This window comes from Ascidia mentula, chromosome 2, assembly GCF_947561715.1.
Source record: "Ascidia mentula chromosome 2, kaAscMent1.1, whole genome shotgun sequence".
In the NCBI taxonomy this organism is placed as follows: domain Eukaryota; kingdom Metazoa; phylum Chordata; class Ascidiacea; order Phlebobranchia; family Ascidiidae; genus Ascidia; species Ascidia mentula.
In genome coordinates this window covers 9881475-9908709 of record NC_138567.1, presented here as the reverse complement: position 1 = coordinate 9908709, position 27235 = coordinate 9881475, and the positions used below count along the sequence as shown (strand labels likewise).

Here is a 27235-nt window from a genome sequence, read left to right as displayed (position 1 = left end):
GGGACGAGAAGACGAAACGTCAGCCAAGATGGTAAGTAACTAAAAGCTGTGGTTGTACAGGCAAATAAACTCGTCTTTACGATTGTCTGTTAACATTTAATCATAACAAAACATCTACCACACTCTTGTCGACGCTTTCTACTGTGAACCATCAAGAAACATCAAACAACCAATCATTTTAAGTTGGTGTATTTGCCTACGACATATAGGCTACAATAAGAAGAAAAAAACAACAACACCGCGAGTCGAATTAGTGATATACGACACAGATAACAGTTGAAACTTATGTAGAACATTTACTAGCATTCAATTGCTTTGAAATAATGCTCATGCCTTTGTTTGATGCGTTGAAAATCATTATTGCGTAAAACCACTTTACGCACTGAAGATTTGCGTAGCAAACATCGACAAGCTGGGTAGCGCGTGGCCATGCAAACCAATATTACAAACAAAAAACATAAATAATTTCTTGCGTAGAACAGTGGAAAATGAAATAGATCTGCAACAAGGCCTTTGCATTAAATAGTAGAAAATGTGGTTAGAAATGAACTGCAGGTTAGAACGCGACATTTAACCGGTAGATGTCGCTCGCGGGCGCTGGTGGAGCGACGCAAAGCAATAAAAAAATAATAATAATAATAATAATAATAACATGTGACAAGGCGAGCACGACGTGTAAACAAAGTATATGCTGATGGGGTGGCAAAGAGGACTAAAAAAGAGGAGAATGTTAAAAGCTGCCTGCACGACTTAAGGTGTTTCGGAAAAACTATTTCAAGCATATATGAGGTTGTGATATGGGTGTCGGACTCGAAGCTAGCACTCCAACGGCAAGAAAGCGGGCAGTGGAACACGATTTATCGCCGCAAACCGTGATTTTTCTCTTTTGCGTGTGTATATGTATTGAATTTCTGAGCTGTGGAGCTGTGTTGGCTTTCGTTTGAAACACAGACGTATTCACGACAGCAAAACTCAAGTTCAGGCCAAAAACCAGCTTGTGACAAGCAATGACAGTCCAAGGCTCGCGCTCTTGGTGTTAACCTGGAGCCGCTGCAACAATTTCTCTATTTAATCTTTCGTCCTTGAAGGTTTTGCGTCTCAGCTGCGCAAAACGTTCCGAGCTTTTTTTTTCTATCTGCTCTTGGCAGTCTGGCAGGTCTTGCAACAGTTTTTGCCGAAGTACTTGTGGTTGCATTGGCCGTGCTGCGGCACGAGGTAACACCAATCGAAATTGTCCTTGCATTCTTCATCTGCAAAAATGCAAAAAAAGTTTAAGCTTTGGCTTCATTTTTTGCATTTAAACACTTCCGTGAATCACATCTGAACACAGTTGATTGTACAAGGTTTGCGCATTTTTGAAGCAGCTTATCCCTCGCATGTGGGTTTTGGGAAGAACAATATACGCACCTTGTGCTGGTTTGACCGAACACTTGTAAGTATTGCATGATCTCCTGCTAGTTGGTTTATGGTGGTGCACACAGGCGTGGGACGGTCTCCCCGCTTGCAAGCAACGAACCGCTCGAGACTGGGTTCCGCCGCCACAACTCACTGAGCACTACAAAAAGATTTTCATCATTAATTGGCAATGTAAACTAAATAGAAAATTTCGGATAATTTACCTTCTGCCAGGTCCCAGTTATCCAACGCGCACTTCTGTGCGAGTAAGTGCTTCCGCGCCTGTAATGCTGATAACTTCTACGAGTCGAGACGGTCGGGGCGGTGCTCCGACCAGTCGGGCAAGCTGGCTGAGTACACACATGCTGTAGCGAAACAGCGGGTCGGCGTGAACTCTTGCATCGTCGTTCGCTCACAGAGCGGTGCTGTCCATTCTTCTTCTTATATCGGCACAAAAGCTGTCGTCGTTGGACTCCACTACCGCAAGTTACCGAGCACTGCAAGTAGACACGCAGGTGGTAAATATGCGGTTTGGGTATTTTGCTCATATCGCTTAGTGTGACAGGACATTAACAACCGCTTTATCGCCATTAAGCATTCCTGTCTGGCCGCAACACCACTGCGTGGGTCAAACACTCCAGCAATGCGGTCGCATTCCCCACATGTCAGAAATATATCATGGAAATGTCTTTCAACATTTTTACAATCGAGTACACAAATATCGGCTGACTTTAGAACGAAGATGGTTGTACATTACAAGCTTGAAACTTCGGGACAAACAACAAAAACAGCCAAAGCGCAGGGAAAATTTCAAATTGCATATGAACTCAAACAAACAAAACATGCAAAAACACAATGGACTGGCGGCGTTTTCTACGTCCTACCTGATCCCATCCGGTTATGAACCATTGGTATTTTCGTGCACAGTATGCAACCAGACATCGTTCCCTTGGTCTCGGCCTTCCGCGTCGGTCGCACGAAGAATGTGGAAGTGTGCGGCCTCCGCTCATACAGCTTACAGTTCTCGATCTGGTCCCGCGGCCGCATTGCCTCGAACACTGCATTATTTGGTGTGATAATGGTGATCATTGGTGTTGACATGAATACGTGGCACACAATCATTTTATCATGCCATGGAAGTTGTTTAAACGTCAAGAAGGCATCGATTCGCCTTGTGACGATTCAAGCGTTCAGCAACCAACAATTGCACGCGAAAATGCAAAACCTTTCGGCGACACACATGCTATACGGTCAAACGCGGCCCAACCCACCTTGGACCATACTCCTGTCTGCCACTCTGGGGGGCATTCAGCCTGTTGACACGCCTGGGAGGCTGGTGGCTTCCGCGAAATGTCGCAACGCGACTCCTGGGTAAACACTTCCCCGCCTGTGGTGAGAGTTTTACACGTGATTCGACGAGTTTGCAATCCACCGTTGCCGCAAGTTAGCGAGCAGGCTCCCCATTCGCTGGGCTCCCATCTGCAACGCAAACATTGCTTTAGAGCTTGTTCTCAATACAGACATGACAACCAGTTTATTTTGGGCCATTGTGCTTGGTGCATTACCTTGGTGGGCAGTCTTGCGCATTGCACTCCTTGGGCACCGCTGATGGTTTATCAGATGGCTCGCACTCCGAATCATCGACTACGTCAAGGTTGTCGCGCAAACAGCTAACAGTGGGAACTTGTTTTCCTGCACCAAGAATAGATTGGTAAAGTCAAAAACAATTTTAGATGGTGATGCACAAGCACGTCGCCCAACATTCTCCGTAATGAGTTAAAAACGAGCTATTATGCGAACAAGCCCCTGATCGTACTAAACAAGACTGACTCATGATGTTGTCGATCGTACAGCTCAAACGATGTAATCGCAAGGGCCGAAATGGGCTGCACTACGTTTGTTTGGCTGATTACAGCTTGATGTGTTGGTTCCTTGTTGTGTTACGCTGCTTTTCTACAGCTTTTCTACGTGTTTTCATCGCAACACATTCGATCAACGTGATGTTTTATGAATTGGAAAATTTTCTCAAGTGCTGAGGCAACGCCGCATAGTCTGCACGCACCCTAGGCTTGGCGTGAATTTTGTTGAATCTGTGCACAATCAATTGCCGTAAACTGTGCGTGTAGCCCGACAATCGGAACTGCTTTAACAATGGGCGCTTTTCAAAACAACTAGTCATGTGTACGAGATTAAGGATCTCCGTGTTTTCACTACGTTTCCCCGAAAGCGCTGCATCATTCGTTTACGGTAAGGAGAAACCGTCAGGTTATACCCTAACTTGTAGGTTGTAAACAGGCTTCTCTACACAAAAAGCAATATAACAAATGGTCTGCTGTTTTTTTGCATACCTCCGGCACAACTCTTGGAGCATTCGCTGTAGTTGACTTCCCATTGGTAGTGATATCTGTTTACTGGTACCGGCCTTCCTATGCGATGACCGGGTATTCGGTTATCTATGACAGGGAGGGTGTAGGAATACGTAACACCAGGGTTTCTTGCCACGACCAAAAGCTAAAACAAAAAAGATGGTTATTTTGTGTGCAAAGATGGTAAGTTGAGGTTGTGTTATATGTTCTGAAAAAAACTCCTTAAATTTTAAAATGCAATATGTCTATAACATCAAGTAAATTAATTCAAAAAAAATGTTCCCAGACCGGGAATCGAACCCGGGCCGCGTGGGTGAGAGCCACGAATCCTAACCACTAGACCACCTGGGAGACGCCAGCAAGCGTCAATAGTCGCTTTATATACAACGCGTATCGGACAAGCCGCCATTGTTCATTTACCTCGATAATTATGTCAGTGTTAGTCGGCCCCATCGATGAAATTGTCTCAGGTTTAAATGCCTTTCTTTGATAAGACCACTGAGCACCGGCAAAGGATGTTTCGCCCGATAGATCAATGCGCCAGCCGCCATTCAAGTAGTAACTGAAAAGATAGACTATTACGCATCGAAGCAAGCTTTTTGAAAAAAAAAAAATTGTAACAACAAAACCCACTTATTTCTGTTATTTGCTTCACGAATAGCGAGGTAACTGTGTGTACAGCATCGTTTTTCGGTGATTCTTATGCTACGTGCGCCTCGAGGAATTCGCACCACCTGATAATAACCTGAAAGCAATCGGAGGTTATTTATCTAAATTTACAATACACGAAACTGCGAGTTACTATAATCGGCACACAGGGGAGACATCAAATAGGTTCCGATTTGACTCACCACTGTCGCGTACTTGGTCGTCGTACGATCCTTCTACACTCTGGCAAGTTGTGTTGTCGCCGTTGCAGATTCCACATGCGTCATAAGTCGCGTTGGAACCGAGAACAAAGTCACATCCAACATGCTGGAAATACGCATAGGCACATTAGTCTATATTTGCAACCCCAGGGTATACAGATTGCCGAAACATGATTTGCGGGAGAATGTAAAATTGGATTTTTTGTGATTGTTGTTCTACGTTGCAAATGTTCTATAGCATGGAACATTATTGTGTGGTGTTATACCTGACATTTTCCTTCTATGCAAACGTCCGATGATGAGGCGTCACAGGGTGTCCCATCAGTCACCTGGTCCGCGAGCATATCGAAAAAATCATAGCCTTCAGCTTTGCAAAGTAACTCACACTTGTCACGACCTGTAGAAATAGGAAGTTGTAACTGTGAGTTCTAACCAAAATCTTATTTGTTAACTGTAACCCGATACGTTTTACAGAATCAGAGGACAAATAGTTTGGTTGACTTACTGAAAGTCGAGTACTTCGTGAATGGGATCCAGGTAAAATACTGACGTCTGTATGGCTTCTTGTTGAACTCGGCACACTGTTGGGCGCGAAAATCGATTTGGGAAGGCGGGCAGGTCTGCGTGAGAATATAAGTTTGCCAAGGGGGTCAGAGACGGGCATAAATTTCACGGATGAGCCACTAAACCGTCGATCAACAGCATTTAAACCAGACACTGGCGCAACAGCTAAGTTCACACCAGCCGATCACGCAGTAAAGGTTAAAGGGCCGACATGCCTTTGTTCGACCGCAGTAACAGCACGACGCACCTGTGTATTGCACATCTGGTATATTTTGTTTTGTCCTTCACAGTGCATTCCTCCGTACTGTGGGCGAGGGCTGTCGCAATTCCTGACGCGGAATTGAACTCCGCCGCCGCAAGTGCGCGTACAAGACGACCAGTGACCGTAATCGCTCCAGTTTCCGTCGATTGCGTCAGGACCAGGGCTACCGTATTCGACGCAAGTACCACGCCTGCACCACTGCAAGTAGACACGGAAGGTTGTTGATCATTTTGTCCCACAGCCCACATACAGCATAAAATGACACGACATTTGGGAATATCAAGTTCTTATCACAATTTCATGTGCTCTGCGACTCGCATGCCAAAAGATGTGACGCACATTACGTGTGAAAGCGCGTAAGCCATGGTAACCAACAATTGAACGGGATGCGGCGCCTTGTTGATTTGCAGCTTAGTGTGCCAATATGCGCTTTGATACATTGGAAAAAGTCGCTTTGATACAGGCATCGCTGGAATTTGGCGCATGCAGCACACAGCTGCCAATCCCACCGACGTGCGGTCGAAATCCGCTCGTTTTCGCAGGACTCCGATTTCGCGCCCGTCGTGGGATATCTGGAGGGGCGGCCAATACTCAATTACGGCTTCACGGCCAGTTGTTGCCATGGCGACTATCTCGATTCGTTGCACAAGGGGGTCTTAAAACAGACTTGGTGGCACTTCGAAGTATGCCACCGCGAACAGTTTGTGACGTAAAACTTGCAGAAGCACAAATTTCAACGAGACCATGCAATCCACAAATTATGCTAAAAATAGAAAAATTAACCACAGGAATTGGTGTTTGCTGCTCAGTGGTGCCCATGGAATTGCGTATGAATCACTAAAACTTTAAAAGAGTGACAGGCGATTAGCATCCGTGCGATTTTGTATGTTTAGGAATAAACATCATTTTCACCTAAAAAAACATCATCAGTTTCTACCGTACCAGTACAGACTGAAAGTAAATTCAACGTTGACTGACTTTATGCTAATTAGTCAAGCATTTCGCTTACCATATTTTCTCCGCATGGCGTTCCCTCAGCTGCAGGCATGTATTTCGTTTCACAGACGCTTCTTCCGCGACGCTGACACCAGAGGACCTTGCACATGCTTGTCTGTAAAGCAATACGCCAGGTGAGATTGAAAGTCAACTCGGCGTATTATTCACGGCCAAATCCAATCACACGCCCCGTCAAATTCCTTTGGCAATTTTGGCAACCGCATAGCACCGAGCGTGATCAATACCCCGGGTAAATTTACACGTTGATCTTCAGACAACTGCGGAGGGGTGTCGGGTTTTTCCTAACGCCTTGCGGTATTTATTGTTTATTCCCCCGCTAAATTGCTGCCTTATCGCTGTGGGCTCACAGAGTCAGCATTAATCTCGCAGGACGTACCGCAAACTAATTCTCACCAGCTGCAAGACATAATTCAACTAGATTTTTTCATATTCACAAACGCCTGAAATCACAAATATTTGGTCACGAACTAACAACGGGTGGTCTGGACTCAACCCCGTGCTATAAATCAGCCTAATCCGCGATACTTTTCAAGGGTTAGTTCTCTATGTTTCACCCCACATGTTGCCCGACTGGACCACGGCGGAGCGGCACACAATAGCAAACGTTTCATATCCTATTAATCACCGCATCCCCGGCGCGATTCTGACCCAAGTCCTTATCGTCCTGTGTAAACAATGCTCGATCAATGGCGGCGCGGTTTATTAAATCCCAAATAAACGCCGGCGTGGCGCGAAAAAGCAAATGCGCTCACAAACAATAGGGGCTATAAATATTTGGACAGGCCGAAGCTGTTTCTGCGCATGTGTAAAGCTTTGGTCGTGAATGTGGCATCAGAAACGACGTGGGCGAGAAATCAGAAATAAACGATTATGCCCAGCTTTTATGGGTGGTCCATCGAAATGTTTCCCTGCTTCCCCCTATGGTTGACTAGGCCTATACGTATGCGGTACCGCTGTCGAAATTGTTTTCACAGCCTTCGCAGCAGACAAAACAATGCCGATCGCTGATTGTTTATCTAACTATGTTGACGCCATGGGCGACAGCGTTTTCTTATGACTCCCGTTAGGTAATAAGTTGCATCTACCTGTGAGTGCTGGTAGCGGAACGCGCAAGTGCTCGCTTCCACGCCGAATTGCCACTGACACTGCGATCCTGCACCGTAGATCTCACCCGGAAGTTGGTCGGGGTAGTTCAGACTACTCACTGGAGCCGGATGATCATCGAGACACGTGGACACCGGACTCCTGTAATGAACAATCAAAACGCGGACTTGTAATTTGGTGGCGACACAAAAGACGGGCAGCAAAGCGTGACGAGAGGGGATTTATTTGTGCTAAAGCGCGCGTCGCGTTAACGCTTTTTCAGCGCGTCGATTGATTTCCCCATTCAAAAAGAACTTCTTTATTTGAAACCAGAACACCCATCGCTTGTTCAATGGCGCTCGTTAGAATGACGTAATGTTTTCAGGTTCCCAACCAGTGAAGAGGAAAGCACTTTGGCAGTGAACGGTGTCCGACTTACGGCGGTCGAGCATTGTCCCGTTCAAGTACCCAACGCGGGTCCAATTGCACAGCAAGTCCATACCCTCCCTATATGGAGTAACTAGCCGTTTCTGTTGCCCGCGCGTGTCGTATCGTTGACAGGTTGGCCGCTGTACAAGGGCTACAACCACCCTGTCGAGTTGTGATGGGCACGCTTTGCCGAGCATGGAAATCATAGCGGTGCGACTTAATTGCGTTGCTTATGCCGCTGTCAAGTGGGCAGGTGAGGAAGGAACGGATCCAGTTTCAAAGCCAATGACGAAACCGCTTTCGGATGGTTAAAAACACAAGCGGCCGGCGCAGCGCTTTGTGCTTAAAACAGCAACGCGCCTTGTGTATCCATCAACAGAAGCGAGTATAAGCTCGCCGCCCACAACAGGGTGGATTTCCTGCGAGAGCTCGCAATTATTGTTACCTGAGGAAGTGCGAGAGGGAATCCCGGCTGCAAGACGACCACGTGAAAACGCCGTTGAGACCGTTGAGTGTGGGTGACATGATGTGCCCGTCTCGTTTGTTGCAGAAGTTGCCTTGCCCGTCGTGTTTCATCCCAAAGCTGCAGAAGCAAACATAAATTTTACACGCCAATGCAAACGTTATGAACTGCTCAATGGATTCGCAATAACAAGTAAGAATAAATACAGACAGGAAAAACAGCGCTGAACCGAAGAATGTAGGTCAACCTTCAAACAGTCGCAGATGTCTCGAGTCCAAAAATGAGCAAATATTCGCACTATTGAGCACGTATTAACAACAAACACGGGTTTCACGCGCCTTTCAGTGGCTGCCCTAAGCCAGCAATGAGTTCAAAATCACATTCGCTGCCGCCGAGCCGGTGACAGGAGGACAAAAGGTTGCGAATCTTAGGGCTTTCGTCTTTCTTTCGGCTGCAACCTTGGCCTTTGAATTCAACCGAGCTGGGCCTGGTCACAGGGGGCCATCAAAACGACACGCAAGTTGAATTGCCGGATTAGCCTTAATGAATGATGTCCGAAGCTTCAGTCGCTTCAAAGCAAACGACCGACGCCCGGACGCGGGCACGCGCCGACAAGCGCAACCGTGGAAGTTCAAATGCCACACACGAGGTTATTTGGTTAACACTGGACCTGGAGCTCGTCATAAGTGCAAGGAGTGAAGCAATGCGTAATTGAACAAGTGGCTTCGTTGGCGGTTTTATAATGGAGCGGCTTATATGGCAATAGCTGGATACTTGACGACTGATATTCTTCCCAACTGTTGAAGGTTCCCTCAAGGCCCCCACATCCCTCGGGTATTAGCCCTTCGCCGCTTACAGGTCTAGGTGTTCAACCGGCAATGGAATTTTGACTCGTCATTGTCCACTGCCTATCACTACGGACTGACAACGAGTAGGGCGCCAATTGTTAAGCAGGTGATAGGTTTTAATCGCCCACAGAGGCCCATTACCGTTCGCAAAGCGTCGAAAAGTGCATCGGCTCGCATTCCCGCGGCAAGCACGGCTTTAAACGTGCGCAGGGGGCGACGCGGTCAACGGCACCATTCCTAATTCTTAAATGTTCCGTATCGGGAATCGTACATGAAAGTGCGACACGGCCCATCCGGGTCTGCCTTCACTTTCACTGGTGGGTGAAAATCCTCTTGAAGCCGCGCCCCGAGTCGCGGAAACGGTTCTCGCGCCGCAAAGGGAGGCGGTCATGGGCCACGGCGGCCCAATAGTTTGCTCGTCAAGATTATTACTGAAACGGATGCGCTCGCGTTTCGGTCGTCCCATTCAAACCCGAACAAATCCGTCGCTTGCAGGAGCTCTAATCCCACACGGGATAGTTTCTCCCAGCCAGAGCAAACTTTACCCAACCCACTCTTAGGGTTGTATTGTCTTGTGGTCAAAGCGCCGCAGTTCTCATTACCGGGTGCACAAGCGCTGAAGACGTGCAGTTTCCGGTGTTTTCAAAAGCCTGATTGACCGCAACAAACATTCGGAATCCTTAGTTTCGCTCCAATATACCGCAATAAGCTGTAGCTTTAGCGTTCTCGAAACTCTTTAAACAGCAGGAGTCGTTCGTAAACAACTTTTATCTCAAAATCTCTGTGTCAAGATCTGCGAACCCTTTGGCTGCCGCGTTATGTTCAAGATGGCGTGGAGGACCCTTTCGCTTTTAAGTGATCGTAGTCCGTTCAAAGCCCGTGCTGGCTGAAGTGCTCCCGGCGAGAGTAACTTTGTTTGTGACTTTGTTGATATAGCAGCTGGCGCATATTGATCGCGAGCCGCAAGGAAACCCTTTACCATATTCCCTCCCCACCACCTCAGAGCCTGGACGTGGATTAATATTTGGCGCACGTCAAATGCCAGCTGACTAGAGACAAAGGAATGTCTTGCACCCGATCTAAAGGGAATAACAGCGAGACTAAGTAATTGCATTACATATAGGACGTTTACCTGTGCCCGGTTTCGTGTGCCACTGTAAAGGCGAGGCCAAGTCCCATGTCTTCGTTGATGGTACAGCTGTCGCGGTACGAACACATCCCACCAATCTGCGCGAGACCTGTAAATAAACACACACCAGTTACCATCCGTCTATGCAAGAGGAAATTTCATCACGGTCTCGGCGCACGCACGAGCAGTATAACAGCGCAGAGATTCCGTCTCGCGAAGGTACAGCACGAGGGGCGCTTTAAAGGCGAGCCAACATTCCAGCGTTGGAAAGCGCGCACGCCTTGGACTTGTACCGACGCGAGCCCTCCCGCTGCGCCATAGCTCGTTGGTTTCCTCAAGTTCAAAATCAATTTGCCAGCTAGGTCTGGGCGTCTTAGTTTATAAGAGAAGGCGTTATGGCTAGCTTGCGGTCAGAACAGTTGGGTTTTCCTTATGTGGCGCTGTTCATAATGGCGAGAGTGCCATGCTGTGAGGGAGTGTACACGTGTATTGCGAGGGAAGTTTCTGAGGCAATTCACTGCAGCGTTCGGCGACTTCGGGTGCTTTCCTCAAACAAAATTGCTTCAAGGAAATCTAATCGAGCGACCTCAAGGTTACATAATTCATTGCCAAGCGCCGGCAAGTCATGCAAACGTAACTCAATTTAACCCCGCAAGAGCGACGTCGACATTGACAATAAATGGATTGAAGCGCACCTAAGGCCAGAGCGCCGTTATTCGATTTACCGTTAATGGGTAGAAGATCAGATCTCTTTACAATGCTATATCCATTAGGACGACTAGACTTACCTAAGGTCTCACAGGGACTGTTCTTATTCACGCAAATGTCGATTCCGGTTAGCAAGACCGAATGGTCTGGACGTCTGCCGTTGGTGTAGTTGAGGCCTGTTTGCCACCGACAAAAATTGTTCAACGATACGTCCGCTTTGTGCTTCAAATCAAGATTCTAAAAAATAAAACAGGATTTTCAATCTTATACACCCAAACATACGCGAGGGTTTGAAATAACTTAAAGGTGTTGTTTATTTGCTAGGAGTTTCCGGTGTCACACTGAAAACCACATTAAAGAAAAGGAGAGAATCGAATATAATCTGCGTGTGGACAATTCTCCTCGCGGTAATCGGCCCCACCGTCCCCCGCAGAGATATGATACCATCTCCGTTCGTATGAGACCTTCATGCGAGCAAATATCGAGTTAATATTTACTCGAATAAGCTGCAAGACAAGCGCACAATCGGCGATTGTTCGGTGACAATGCGCTAATTATGCGTGCTCGCGACAACGCTGCGAGCGACTCGAGTGTTTGCGGTTGTCGCTAATCGCCGTGTCAAGCGGGCAATCACCGAATTCCAAATCCAAGAACCCGGCGTGGCCGAGCAGCAAATATTATCCCACCTGTCTGGTTCTGCGGCCTTTATGTAGACAAGTAGATCCAAATTTATAACGTCATCGGTCACGTGTTGTGGATTTCTGGTCGCGTTTTAGGGCTTAAGACGCGGTTTACATTTGAAAGGCCAAGACCATTTGCGCCGGCTCATCATAGGCGCGTCCCGACACTTAAGCGGCCTATCCGCCACGCGTCGGACGTTAAAACGCCGGTTATACGCGCAATTGCCCGGCGCTAAACCGTTAAGAATGGTGTGATCAACCATAAGGGCTTTATTCTCAATATAGCTGCATTGGGTCATGTGTATAATATAAGTGGTAAACATATTTATTGTTTCTATGGTCGTATCTCATATTTGTTTATGTTGGCACGGCGATACTTGAAACGGACTTTGATTTTCTGTACAAGTTTTACGATTATGCTCGGAAATAGATCGTTTAAGGTCAGCAAAATTTTTTGTGAAACACCGTACGACGAACCTCGTTATCCTCCATGAGCATCAACCCCACCAGGACAACATTGACTTGGCCGTCGAGGGATCGATCAGAAAACAGACCAGATACCTGAACGTGTTGTTAAGATGGCGTCGAGTTCACGTCGGCGACGAAGCGAAAACATGTAAAGAAGAAAAAAACAATGTTTAGTTTCTTGTTGCACAGATTTTTCCGACGTCACTGACGACCTGGATCAGGAAAACATGTCCGAAAAGAGTGACGCGTTTATGGTTTGCAATGCGTTTCTGAAAGTGGTAAAGCATGATGTTGACGCAAAACCCGAATGACCTACAATAATCTCCCGCCCTGTTAAAGTGGCGCTGACCTTATTATAGATTAAATGTCAAGCATCTATTAAGTCATGTGGGTTGGTTGGTTATAGGCAGTCACCGAGCCGCTTTGTTTTGTTTTACATAACACGGTATGAACTTGGCTCATCGAGGCGCCGTTTGCTTGCAGCTAAATGTCAAAGTTTTGCTATCGGCTGCGACCCGAGCACGTCCCGATACGACCCACAGTTTCAATCGTTGAAAGCAAATTCCCGTAAATCATTGGCCTTTGTAGCTTATAATCGGCAAAGACTGGCCGGAAAAAGGCGTGCCAGCCTCAGACATGATAGGTTTTTCAGCCGTGCTTTTGATCGTTCAAAGTTCGAGCGAGCCTATACATTTCTCGTACATTTGTCTTCGCCGCCGGTTGAAAGCAAAGATTGTATTTGGTTAGTCGCAAAGCCGCTGCTTTCAAGGTTACGACAACACTAATGTTTACACAGAGGGTATCGGGATCCAGTATTTAAACATCTCGCATCCGCTTCGCATTGCGCCCAGCCTCAGATCGTGCAGCTTCGGGTCGTTTTCTAGCGCGACCTCAAGCCCCTGTTGTGTTCTAATGGTTCGCACAATGGCCCTTTGCGCCTTTCGAGCCGCACTTTGCTTAAAGGGGTAGCAAGATTTATGACAACCGCGATAAATGCTGTCGTCCTGCGCTTTTTGTGCGAGGAACGTTGCAGCAACTGAACGCGGATTTGCACATGTTTTGTGAAGCGCGTACACATTTCACCTGAAAATTACGTCATAATGTTTTCGTATGCCGAAGATCAATGTACGCCGTTTGTTTTCGTTTCCCTTGAGGCACTAATTGCAGTCTTAACCTGTCAACACACAGTCACCATGCATGGCTGCCTCATTGTTTGTTCGAAAGCACCCGATCAGTTTCGCAGTTTGCTACCTCAATATCCACGGGAGAGAAAATCCAAATTGCCCGCGAGGAGATCGCTTTACAAGTTGCAACTCGCGATGGTCGGCCAACGCCGCGCCCGCGAGTTCCTGCGAGACTAAACAAAAATCCAATAACTGCTGTTTGCGCCGCAAAGCAAAACAACCGTCTATGGGCCGAATCCATCAACTCGAAATTTCACGCTAAATTCTCGACGGGCTCCTGCGCGTCTCCGAGCACGGATGCATCAAGCAACAACACGTCGTAATGCATTACGTCATCATCTACACAACTTCGCGGCGTCTGCTAAGCGCTATGTGCGGCCCGCAATGTTGTTTGTTATTTCAATAGAACACCGCCGCGATTATTTTTCACTGAAGCGAGATCAAAGCGAGTCGACGTATTCAAACAAAAAGCGAACTGAAGCAGGCGCGAATATGTTATGACAGCATCGGCTCGGGTGCGTCATATTCAAGAGCGTCGAAGCGCACAGTCGCTGCACGAATCGTGCAGAATTTGCGTGTTATAGTGGTGACACAGGAAGGACGGGAACAAAGGTGCTATCACGACCCCCGTTCCGTGTGAAAACGCATGTAGGGATTCCTAAGCCGGTGGTCCCATGTTCGATTACCTATCACTATAAGACCCAATGCGTGTTGAGGACTGATTAAGTTGTAACGAGTTGGGTAAACGAACGAACAGGGGTAAAGACGCCACAAAACTTGTTACTGGCAAGTTTCCGACGGTCGACCGAGTCCGGCGTCAACTGATACCCGGTATCGATGCTTACAGTAAACCAACAAGTGGGGCAGAGCGATTTACGTCGACACGTTTGGATTTCTTGCAAGGAGGTCCTCGCCCGAATTTCTAACCCTACATTTTCTTGCCGGGAGACTCTTGCCCTAATTTTTAACCCTACATTTTATCGCCGGGATTCGCAGAGTAACATCTGCCGCACTTACCATGTTCATGACCGTGAGAACGTAGGTCGTGATGTCACGATGATCACGCTCGTGGTTGCGGATCATATCTCTGTCGGCTACTACGAGGGTCTCCACATTCTTGTCCGACGGGCGTTGTCGTTTGAACGGACTCGCAATACGGTTCAGGTCGTTACCAGCACTGCGAACGACTCGGTCAGCCGACCTGCGGCTTCGCGAGACTTGGGACTCAGACTGGACATCGAAGTCCTCTTCTCGCTCCGCTTCCCTCTCCTCAAGCTCGATTTCGCCATTGGAGAGCAGTTTCATCAACTTTGGTTCGGAGGATTTGGGGATGCGGACGGGATCTGCGATAGAATATTATGTTAATAATCTATATTTAACTAAAGTAACCATTTTACTGTGCTTTGTAATGTATTAAGTGGTTAAATGTGCCATTAAATTCTGCAACCGGATTTTAACAACTACGAGATGTACATGTATGTGTGACTCATGGCGGACGAATTTCATGCGAGATACAGCGTCGTGAAATTAAATCTGCAATGAAGTGAAATTCTAACTCCACTCTTTCAAGTTGTCACGCTTGCGGATGGACGCCAAACCCTTCTTCCTTGCTGGAACGGATTCCGCTAACATCAATGAGTGTCTCATAAAGCTTGATGCGCCCCGATTTGGTTTCACGCACTGAGCACTTTCTCCGCGCATATCGCGTGTGTGATATTGCTGCTGGATATCTACCGACAGTCGTAATGCACAAAATCGGCCGCTGGACACGCTTGGGGCGCGGCAACGACAATGGCCCCGGCCAGGCTGGGGACTAACTGGGATTTCCGCTGGGGTAACAACAAGAGCGGAAAGTCAACGGGCGCGGGAATTACTGCGCGGCTTCCGTTATTGTTTACGCCGCTTTCCCACAGGCCCAAACGGCGAATGAGCTACGACTTGTGTATGCAACCTAATCCCCTCCATTCGCGGCAGGATGAAGACCCCGAGGCGCGAGTTTTGACTTTTGTTTGAGATCTAAGGAACACTGAAGGCCGCATTCAAGTGAAGGATGGCACACGATTTTTCTTGCTTTTCAAGATCACGCCAAACCACAAAACAGCTCCCGGCCGCCGGTATTGTCTTTTTAGCCAGAATCGCGGTGGAAATATCCGTAACGCTAATCGGCTTGAACCGAAACCCATATGCGTAGTTCTTGTTATCACCGAGATGATCTAAAGCAATCTTTTTTGGAAGCAGCGCTAAGCCGACTGCAGTAAACTATAGTCAATCGATAAATAATGCGACCCTTTGCCTCGTGACTATCCAGGCGGGAAAATGAATTATAGGCGAGCATGCGAAGACCCCACACAAAGCGAAGCCCTGCTGGTTATTGCCTTGTGGTGGTATGAGCTTAAGGCAAAAACGGATCTGAAAGCAAATCCGTTGTCCTGGCAACGTTTACTTGAGCCCTATTGTGACGCGCGGGACGAGATTCATTGTCACACATGATATGCCCCGGAACACAATGCCTTTACGTTGGTCTTAAAGATCGACGACATCGCGCGCTCAAGGTGGGATTTGTGGCGCGCATATCGTCGAAAATCTCCGAGTCGAGCACTTAGGATAAAACAGCCTTTCCAATAAGGACTATTTGTCCTAAACTTTCGGGATCTCTGCAACAGTATTGGGCTTCGTTGCGAAAACAAGATCAACACTTCACGAACTCCAACAGGATATCTACCAAGCAAACCCTAAAGCACGGGACCGAATAGATTTTTAATGCGTTATTTATGACCCGACGAAAAATGAGATTATGTATTGAATGAAGAAGGTGGTGGTGACAGAGCTTTTAAAAATAGGAGCTACGTAAAATTAGATCAACACGCCCAACAGTTCAATTTTTAATCGGATAATAATCATTCGCGCACCCCACCTTCTTCTCCAAGGCCACCGTTAGCGCCATGACGTAATTAACCACCGCCATCAATGGTGACGTAATTTCACGCGCGTTTGTTCCTCGCAAAGGGAGCAATGCACAAAGTGGGTGAAAAGGGCAGAAGGAGCTTCCGGCCCGAAGAGTTTTCGTAACAAAACGGCCCTGCCTGCGACCCAAGGGGCTTCAATGGCACTTAAGCGAGTACTAGATGTACTCGGTCTTATTGTGCGCAGTCCCTCAGTTTACGAACGGCGGACATGGTCGGTCTTCGCTTGCTCCGAAGGGGCGCGGCCTTTAGCCACTGCTCGACGTCGCGAGGGAAACAATATTGCCAGTCACAAAACAAAACGCTTGTTTGTCGGAAGGGTTGCCATAAGTCGTTGTTGCCTTGATTACATCCAAAGTTGGGGTTTTGTTCAAGGACGCGGAGGCTTCTCCGAGAAACCTTTGCTAGAACGCTGAGGGCATGACGTGATCGAAAGTAAAATACACGATTACGTTCGAACCGAAATGTGAGGTCGTACAAAAGACCATTTATCATCACCAGGTGACTCGAAAACTATCCATCGTACGCATTCAGGTGATGATTCCCGACTAATTACGTAACTGGCTGTGTTCCAACTTCTCTTCCAGTTAGACTCCAGTTACCAAACACAAATACCCCACGTGGGCGGCCAGTTAATCACTCGGTTTGACCAAAACTCGGACCTGTTGACGCGAATAACGCACAAAGGGACCACGCCGCAACAGTATCTCGTTACGTCCCGATGCTTTCACAAAACAAGCCCCGTCGATTGTAGACTACCTCATCAGGCTCATGAGGAATGCAGCACGCATGTAAATGTTTAATGAATTACCTAAGAGAAAATGGTTTTTGCCAGGAGTGTCGCGCACACAGCGTCGGCGGGATGACATCAGCGACGATGTCCCATTGCCAAGTCACGTATATGGTGGGCGGAGAGACTGCGCAGGTCACCGGGAAACGTGGATGTGCATTTGTGCATCGCGAGTTGTGTTTTTAGAGTCGGCCGGACGCGAGCGGTGGGCGTAATCGAACATGTCGGGCCATAATTGTCCGAAATCGAAATGTCGAGAGCAAAGAGCAAAACCCACATACCTTTGCCATGGTTGCGATAAGAACCGTGGATTGGTTATTGCTTGGAATAGTTCCAAATGCGACGCGTACACGTGGGAATGTAACAAAACGACAGAGGGAGGGTTTGAACGCGGTCACGAAGCTAGTTTCACCTGATCAACGTACATCTGACTCATGCGGTTTTGAACCGTCTACGTGTTACATGGGGTGGAACCAGTCAAGCAAAACAAAGTCATTACGTCAACCTTGTTGACTTGTGGCTCGTGGGAATGCGAAAAAACATGACTCTAGATAAAGGGACGCGTGGCTTGGCGACAAGCAGATGCACAAAGGAACAGGAGAGATTGGATCGCCGTGAGACGGCTGTTGGGTAAATTCTCAAATAATGGACTTCGGGGTATTCTGACCTTGGTTTTCATGTAGGAAACAACAATGTCTTGAGTCCGAAAATCCGCTACGGGGAAAAGACTACATGAAAGCAAGAGTAAACCACTTGACAGACCTGTGAAAATTCGCCCTTTCTAAGCGGCGACCCTGGGCCCTTGCGCAATTATCTACTTGACGTTTTGACACCCAACCAGAGCGCTGGGCGGTCACATGGGAAGAAAGTGAATTGCGCTCGCGAACGCATAATTACTCACTGGGCAATTGCTTCCGAATCACAGGCCTATTACATGAGCTTATTAATATCCTGATCAGCGGCTAGAGTGAAGCACTCCCCATGCGAAGATCTTCTTTAACAAGCGCCCCGAATGCGCTGCCAAGCCTCTGTAATTGCACACTTGTGTTAGCTGCGCCGGGAAAGTGTGACGCAATTACGGACCTGGTTCCTAAAATGTGACTTTTAATTGCGACCAGCGTTGTCTTGCGCTCTATGCTAAAGAGGTATAATTGTTGCCCCGAGTTCGCGGCAGGCGAGATCGTAATAACCTATTCGCGCGGACTCCGTTCGACCACCAGCAATCTTCCAATTTGCCAACGCAGTAACAGCGAGGAAAGTGTAGCAAATTGCCAAGCACTTAATGCACCACAATTAAACCCTTCGACGGTCAACAAACTTGCGAGTTTAACCCGGGTGAGATGTCTTTGTTTACCCCCACGTGTTTGTTGACCTTATTACGACGTTTGCCAGTGTGTTAATAGAGTCACCTGCGTCGATAAATTACCCGTCTGTTACGCTGCATTGTATCAACATTGTGGTATCGTAAACAAACATGCCACCCTGAGTAAGTGGCCATTAATTGGTGTTTATATGCAAGCAAGAGAGATGAACTTACGTCGACGCTTTTTTCCGCAGTAATGAAGACGGTGTTTGCCTCCGTCCAAATGTCGGCGCTTGTAGAGTACGTGGGGATGCTGGGGAGATGGGAAGGAGTGGTTGACGTGGATGGGAGCAGGCTCCAAAATAAAGTCGTCTTCTTCTGTACGGAGGAGGCCCGTCTGCGAGCAAAATTGATCTTTACTATCTGGGTGAGAAATCAGCCACAAATGAACAAAAACATTGCGTTTCCGAATCACTCCGGCTAACCACTATACGGTTTGTACTTATTAATGTTATGCGCTGCTTTTCCTCTGACAAGCTTTTGTCGGGAATTCAAGCGAACAAAATACTATTTTTTGTTGTTGTCGGAAAACTGGTTGAAACTCGATCAAAGTGCTCAACCTAAGCTTACAGGCGGGCGGTCCAGGTGTTTCCTTCGCCCAATGTACCAGATCCCTAATTTGCTGCCAAACAAAGACATCAAAGATTCTGAACTAAATAGAAAACGCGCCCAGGGGCCCATTGTCATAAAAAGTGTAAAAAAGGTCGTCGGCCCAACGCAAAGACGCAACAATTGTGACGTAGTGGGTAATTGGCCATCGGAAGCTGTGACGTAGAATCCGCGAAATCGCCGAATTAATTTGTCTGATTATATGGTTTATTTCATTGCGATAAGGGCGCGGCTAATGTCTGCAAATCCCTTTCACACGTCGGGGTTTTCATGCAGAAAGGTCGCTGTTGGTTATGACGAGGGATCCAGCTCATAACTCGTAAGTCGTATTGCGCTTTCCAAGCCATGACAGCAGTCCATTGTTGTGAAAGTGTGCGATCGCCGCGTGGCCCATCGACTTTCCCGTTGGCTGTAAATATTTGACTTGGCAAACAAAAGTCGACGCAGACCGGAAACTATCAGCATGGCGCATTCGGGAAGGCGGAATTGCCAGACTCACATCCATCGGCGCAACTTACGTAATAAACGAAGCAAAGTAATCGTAATAGTTCGTTGGATAATTTACACAAATAACGCAAATCAGCTGAGTTCCCATCGCTTATTTGACATTTGAACATGGTAAGCGCTGACGTACAAGAGCAGATAACAATCCGAACGAATCAGTAACAGCGTTTAGAATTCAATTACAAGCATCTCTGAGACAAAATCGTCGAGCTGACGTCGGATAATTGTTGAGTTCGTATAATCACCAAAAACAACAGGCTTAATCGAACGGCATACAGATGTACGATTGCGTTGCTGAGAAAGTATTCTTACAGTCCTAACCTCTGAAAAACGCGAGCGCGGACACTATTTATTTTGGATAGCCAGCGAAGATCTTCCAACTGATTTCCGAAGCCATTTATTTGTCTTTGTGGATTTGGCGGTAGAGCACACAAGAGTACTAAAACTGAATAGGCGTTATCTTGATGTGAGCGCTCAGCGTTTAACTGACTTTACATGACTTTTAAAGCGTCACGGTATAATTACTGCCCTGGCAAGATCGACGTGGGCCACTTGGAAATAAACAGCGCTGTATCGGTGACTTAAGGCCTCTGTCAGTCATAAGCAAGGATTTGGCAATTTACTTCCTCCCGATAACAAAGTGTGTGCGGTATCTGGCGACCACAAATCAAAAGTAGTTTCGCATTCAAAGATGTTCCTGCCTGGCCCTGTACATATATGACACTGTTGCGGTTAACATTGTTATCCGGATAGGGCGTTGAAATTTTCCACCTTGTTGCTTCGTCACCTTTCAATGGGCATCATAACAATTTGCGAGCGAAAATCATTGTTCGTAAAAGAGAAAGTGTTATTTAACTTGACGTTGTATAGGTCAACGCAGCCTTGCGCGTCCTACATTCCTTATTCGAATAGGGCACACATTTGGCAACGCCCAAAAACGTGCTATTCACACCGGAAACTGAGCGTTGAGTCCTCAAATCGGCGGCAAATTCCCCCCTTGATCGCCACGAAAATGTGAACAATCCACAGGCATTCCAGCGGTCAGGAACAGCGCTGCCAAGACCGCCACTCATAGAATAGACGCGCGTCAAAGCGTGTACACTGTACAGTCGCACATGTGCACACCCACCGCATTTCGTCATGAGGTATCAAGTTATACGATCGTGTGCTAAATCCATTCAATGCTAAACCCAGGGCGTTGCAAATTCGGCGAAGATGTAATCGAAAAACATGACCTCATCTGTTTTTCAGCCGAACGTTTTCACCGCGTACTGAACAAACACATTTGAATCGACTCTTTTGTGGCAGCTTATTTCTAGTCAACGCGCCGGGGGGTACGGTCTCGTTTAACTATAGGCCTTGACTGAGCGCTCGTAAAGCCACGAACATCGTCACCCAAACACAAAAGTGCAACTGATTTAGTCCCTTTACGATATTGGCAGAGCAAAATCAGATTGCTCTTGGCTCAGTTATCGCCAAGGTGGGTAAATGCCAAGCGAAAAGCCATCGCAGATTTACAAAGGAAGACAAGGGGGGAAATATCCGAGGCCCGCAAACTTTTATGTACTTCATGTAATACAGGGAAGTTATAACAAGACCCCTAAGGCAGTTAAATTGCCTATCGCACTAGGATTAATAAGTGAAATGCCTATGTTTTATGTCTGTAATGTTCAAAGTCACAAAAAAAATTACTCATGCTGATACACTAATTTGTTGACACTCACAATGTAAATGAAACAGGATTGAAGGTGCTTTTCACACGTAAATTGTTAGCGGTATGTTTATCGTGGGCATGTGCACATCTTTGACAATGTTTGACGCCAATGTTCTCGGTAAACCACTGTATCGACGAGCACGTTTTCAAACAAGGCCGCTTCGTCAATCAAACATTCAAGCACTAACGTCCGCGCACCGTATCGACCTGGCTTAGCCGGGGAAGCGAAACCGACGAAGAGAGGCCGATTCTACTCATTGCACCCTAGAAGTCATTACGTAATGCCGATGCCCTTTGCTGCACCACGTGCTCGTGTCAAGTGACGCTACATGAGCCCGATTGCTCTTCAACGAGCCAATGCGCTTGTCCAGCGCAGGGCAGCAAAAAAATCGATGTCCAAACAAGTATTGATGTAGATGCAGATAATACGTCCACAATGGAGTCTTTCTTTGGTCTACTAATACCCATGGATACGTTCAAATGTTGGGTAAACTTTGGTTGCACGAACTGTTGTGGATTTTGAGGGGAACTTCAAAGACAGGTATAATTGGAAAAACGTAATAACGTAAACATCGCGGAGTAGACACAAAAGCACGTCCGCAGTCTCCCGGTTATGCTCCACACAAGGCTTTGGACGGAAGAATAACAACGCAGGGGCGAACACGCGGAAGATTATTTATAGAACAACAAAGGGACTGTTGATTGCGGACGGGCCATCACAATGGGAAAACCAAATAGTCTTGAGGCCAAGTTTATTCAACCAGATTGTGTTCTCTGAATTACTTCAATCCCCCAGGCGTTACCGCCAACGTGTACACTACCGACCGTATCCAATCGTAAAGCGTTAATTTTTCCGGCTAGTGATTGACGGGCGTGGTGCGAGGGGTTGGAATTAGGCCGACGACGCCAGACGAAATCCTCTGCTCCACGCGCAATTTCTCGCCTGCTTCGATTTCAGTGATTTCAAAGTGCCCTGGAGCGCGTAACAATACTCGAGTGCAAATTAGCGTCGCGCGGAAGGGTGCGCTTTACGCCAGGGCGATTGCTTCTTTCCAGACAGCGCGCCGGTGTGCAAAGCCCGTTAAGCGATTGAAGCTGTCGAAAGGTGAACCGTTACAACAGCCGAACACAAGAGCAAAATTGATTGAAACGCGGCGGTAAACGATCCGTAGCCAAAGCCAAGTCTTACCAAGGATTTGGAAGTCAATATTGCTACCACTTAACGCTGGTGTGTTTTGAGAACTTACCAGTCCTTCACATGTGCTCACGGCGGCCATTGCGCCATCATGGGACTCCAATCTTCCGTGGTAGTGGCATCCCAACTTATCGCTTCCCTGTTCCTCTTCCCGGAGCGTAGGCGGCTCTTCCGGTGCATTACGTTTCATCCTTCGCACAGTGAATCCCGGAGCGATCAGCGCTCTGTTCGGCTCCAAGTGCACCAGAAAATTCTCTCCGAAACCGTTGACTCCGTAGCGAAGTCCGGATTCCTCCTGGCGGATGACTTCCTCGGCTGTGTCCCGTCGCATCCGACTGCTACGGCGATGACGAACCTCGTGGCTTTTGTGGATCCCCCTTTCATCGACTACAGAGGGAACCACTATTTGGAAATCTGCAACCATAAAAAGCGATGATGCGCGAGGAACACGAAGGTGAGCTTTGATAACACAGAATGATGATATCATTTAACCACCATAAAGAGCAACTGTTGAGTCGTGAAAGTTTTGTGTGCGGAGGGAAATTGCAAAGCAAACAAAACACACTCGGCCTATGACAGAGACGAATCCACACATAGACTTTGGAAAATCCAAATCCATCAACAAGTCGTATAATATGGCAAATTTAGCCACCGACGTCATATTTTATACCATCGCAGTAAAACTGTGGGTTAATGGAGTGCGGAGGAAACGAGCAGGGGGCCCCACTCAAATAAACTGAGGGTCTTGTTGTTGATAGAAGGTCGGCGCAGCAAAAGCCTTCGCGCTCTATGTCTAATCGTGTTGTGGTGGAATTGTTAAATGATCAGGAAGCCGTCCCAAGGTATAACTCAAATGAGTCTTGCTGTGCACCTTCAATGAAGCGACATAGCCAACGAAAGTTACCCTAGGATAACAATGTCCTATTGGGAATGCTTTGAAGCCTGTATGTGGTCCAAAAATTCAGGCGTAATTTGCATAACTTTGCCACATTTCGATTGCTGACAATTTTGATGCACGGCTGCTCTAGGGTTTACGTTCGTCTCGCCAAGGCGGCGGCCGAACCAGAATCCTATGTCCGAGAACGCGAGGCCCAGGGAACTGCACTGATGCGAATCGCGACGTTTACTTAATGCGACAAAGGAGAGTCGCCTTGGTACGAGAAAGAGTCTGTGAGCATGCAAGGTCGACAAAAGGCCCGCTCTCTCATTACAGGTGGTTCGCAGGAATTACGGCATTATTTCGACGCCAGGTGATTGCTCGTAATGCCGCGCCGGATTACAGCCAAAGAGCGGAAATAGCATGATCTGGTAATTTAATCAAAAACTTCCCAGGCACAAAGGACGTCGTTACCGTTATAGGATGCGATGTTACCGTAGCAACGCGCGTTTGAGTCGCAAGCTAGTCGAAGCCCGTGTATAATGCTTTCGCGAGCGACGAACCAAAACAGAGATCACGGATCTATAAACCTAATCTTCTCGTCAAATAAACAGGGGCCTTCGATGGTGAATGCTTGTATACAAGTACATGCCTCTCTCTCGTAGCGAGGTGCGTAAACTCCCAGGCACAAAAACCTTATTTCCCGTTCCACAAAAATGGTTTCTAAAGTTTCGCGAGTTGTTTGCGCGAAAGTGCAAAGGTGCAAGGTTAGCCGCAACACTATTTACGGTACCGCGGCAGTGCAGCGCCAGAACGGAAACAGCGTTATACGCACGGCTAAGTCCCAAAGATCAGGTCATCCCGGTATTTATCTTTAGGTCGGAGCGTAACAAAGCGTACAAATATGAGGTAATCGCAGAAAAATGACGTATGCTGCAATGGGCTGCTGGTCCAGCTTACACCACAAACTGGGAATGAGACCTAAGAAAACGCCGGTAAAGTATCTACTTGTTGACTGATAAAGGAACTAAGTGTATACTTATAGCGTCGTATCCAAAACAACTCAAAAAGAGTGATGGTCGATCAGCGTCAGTGCGGCCTGTTATTTAAAATTTCACAGAAATATATACTTCGCCTTGGTGCATCTTCAGTTTCTGTGCTTATTCAAATAGAATGACATTTTTCGCTCATAGTGTCGTTGTTGAAAGTTCAATTGAGGGAAAAATGTGAGTAAAACGTCACGATGAGTGAGGATAAAATCTCGCCAAATCATCGTTTGGTCAAGTTTCTTATCCAACCAGGTTACGAGGGTCGCGTTTCATCCCAAATCCGACTGTGAAAACTCCGGTCCGTCGATTGGTCGGGAACGCGGCTCGATCAATCGGACTCGAGTGATTCGAGCGCCCTGCACTCTATAAACTCCTCCTTTCCGCGCAAGAAGTGGTCCGACCTTGCTTCATAAGCGACGCGCAGGTGTTTACGAAACGATGCAAATCGCGTTGGAAATTGCCCAGGTGCAATACAGAGCGTAGGAAACGAAGCTTTTTGACCGCACGCTGAAGCGAAACGAACCCACATTCACGTTTGGCAACCGATTAGATCAGAATCGGGTATTGGGAGACATCTGCGACTTAAGGGCGTTCCGAGGTTGCTCATTTCAATTGGGGTCTTTACCGGCGGTCGATCAAGCCAAAAATTTTCATGTATTGCAACATGGCGATATATGGCGATGGCGAGAGGAGCCACCTCTTGTTGTCGCGTATCGCAATTTCCAGGCTACCTGCTGTTTACGGGGGCACTCGCCACGTGCGTCCTCTCAGTCCTTCACGCTTAACCGCACGCGCTAATGTTGCTTTTTTCCGGCAGTGAGGCCTGTGCTTTCGTAACAGTCAAGTAATTTGGGCTTCCCACAACAGGGTCTTTATGAAACCGCGGATGTTGGCCTGTCCCATTGTTGTTTTACTACATTACCCCACAGATACGGGTATATGGTCATGGTTACGATTGACGGACATCAGTTCAAGAAATGTCATACAAACGCCTCTACTCACCCTCTAAATGTGCATGTGTGGTTGATCTCAAGCTCCTGTGCAGTTCTGCGTGGGAGCTGGTGTAATGTGCCGGCCACGTCTCTGCATTGGCCATCTGAACAACAAGGGTCAGGTTTAGTAAGCCATAAGCGTTTACCAGGACCGAACACCGCAGGGGCCCTCCGGGAGCGGCATATTAGCGAATTCACGCCGACCGCAACTCCCCTAGCAGCCCTGCAACATATGTGCCCGAACGAATTCGGAACTCGATCAAACGCGATGGGATTGCGAACGTCCCCGTTTCCCGGCGGCAGCAGTGATGGGTTTCTGGCCTTGCCCGCCCTAAGAAAACTCGTGTCACCCGCAACGTCACCATCACAATCCACACGAAAACAGAGTGTTTGACAAATTGGTGGTTTGCTAACAGTCGCCCCTTTGATGCGCCAAAGCGCAGGTAAACGTCGGGCCGACCTGAAAAGGCTTAGAACTCGGCCGATCGCAATCTTGTCGTCGTTGTCAAACAAGCAACCGGAGTCGATCGCCCAGAGCGGTTTTGCCAGACAATGAAACGGGGAAAGTGCGGTAAGTTGCCGTTTCTTCCACCTACGGGAGATCGGTCACGGATTAAAGACTTCAGACAATCCGTCTCGGCTACTGAACAAAGTAACGGTACCGGTATAAGGCCGTCGTTGTTTTGGTCACGTTTACCTGAAGGTGTACGTATAATCCCTACGGGTAGTAGTGTGTTGTCGGCGAGATTACTTCAACAGTAAAAACGGTCTAGGGTGCAGGCCAGACGATCTTTTACACTTGGGACTTGACCACGGCGCCCGTGGCAATGTCAGTGCTCCTCTAATGCGCAAAGATCTATCGCGGGTGTGTATTCTAGCCCGGCGCTCTAGCAATTACGTAATTCCGAGCTCGGGTGGCGCAGAAACGACAAGGCCGAATCTAATCGTCGCTGTTTAGACTCGGGCAACAAATCAAAACACGATTTTCGTGCCCTGACAAACGAACACGCCAGCGGGCCGCGCTGCTTTTGTTTGCACAGCACACTGGCTGCACTGTGTCGCCTGGCGAATCATTAACCCGCGGGACAAGCGTCCCTTTAACGGCCGAGTCCCTCACCTCGGCGCGTTTAAATCGGCTCTGCTCGCTGTTTAGTGAGATTGATCGTCGACGGCCGACCGTGCGAAATCTCACCTTGCCTTACGTATATTTTTTTAATATGCTTAACATTCATTTTCACCAACCTGAACATGAGTTTAATCGTTGACTTTTCTTTTGATTGCGACCGAAATAAATTTAATCCGCCTCAATTTTACAAAGTTACGTTTCGTGACAAATGATCCAACTAAAACTTACGCTTTGGCAAGGAAGAAAAAAACAAATCCATATCACAGTGACGAGCTTGCTGAAATGTTCCACGCGTGCAGTGCGAGCCTCCATAACGTCTTGCGGCTGACGGGAACAATCAACATACGGCGACGGGATCGCGATTGCTTAATCCTGGCAGACGAAGAAGCTTTTCTCCGAAACAGGTGCGGCGTCGAAGGGGGTAAGATCCACAAATTCTGCCTCTTCAGAAATTCAATGACATCCGAATTTTCGCGTTGCTTGGGATGCGTTGGACAAAGTGAAAATGCTTGTAACCGGTTTCTTACATCCAAACAGTTTCCTTAGGTGTACACGAGCGAAGTCAATTTTTACAACTGTAGACGTTCA

General features: G+C 47.5%; 1 protein-coding gene and 1 non-coding gene across 3 annotated transcripts; both read right to left on the bottom strand.

Moving 5' to 3' along the window:
* Nucleotides 1-179: 179 nt before the first annotated feature.
* On the bottom strand, nucleotides 180-27235 carry LOC145890626 (A disintegrin and metalloproteinase with thrombospondin motifs 18-like). 2 transcript variants are annotated; one of them, XM_082981744.1, is made up of 24 exons: nucleotides 26876-27235; nucleotides 25532-25625; nucleotides 22656-23017; nucleotides 18756-18918; nucleotides 14483-14808; nucleotides 12291-12374; nucleotides 11214-11370; nucleotides 10429-10534; nucleotides 8431-8568; nucleotides 7559-7718; nucleotides 6466-6567; nucleotides 5442-5654; nucleotides 5136-5250; nucleotides 4897-5027; nucleotides 4613-4736; nucleotides 4395-4506; nucleotides 4182-4323; nucleotides 3744-3906; nucleotides 2961-3087; nucleotides 2667-2874; nucleotides 2280-2453; nucleotides 1620-1892; nucleotides 1408-1555; nucleotides 180-1250 (listed from the first exon to the last, which is right to left on the bottom strand). In XM_082981744.1, the coding sequence occupies exons 1-24, from the start codon at nucleotides 26957-26959 to the stop codon at nucleotides 1132-1134; spliced, it is 3825 nt and encodes a 1274-aa protein (XP_082837870.1). In that variant the 5' UTR covers nucleotides 26960-27235; the 3' UTR covers nucleotides 180-1131. The 2 variants fall into 2 exon arrangements, with proteins under 2 accessions (XP_082837870.1, XP_082837871.1); XM_082981745.1 differs by lacking the exon at nucleotides 2280-2453.
* Trnae-cuc (transfer RNA glutamic acid (anticodon CUC)) lies at nucleotides 4041-4112 on the bottom strand. Its single transcript has one exon. It is a non-coding gene; the product is annotated as a tRNA-Glu (tRNA).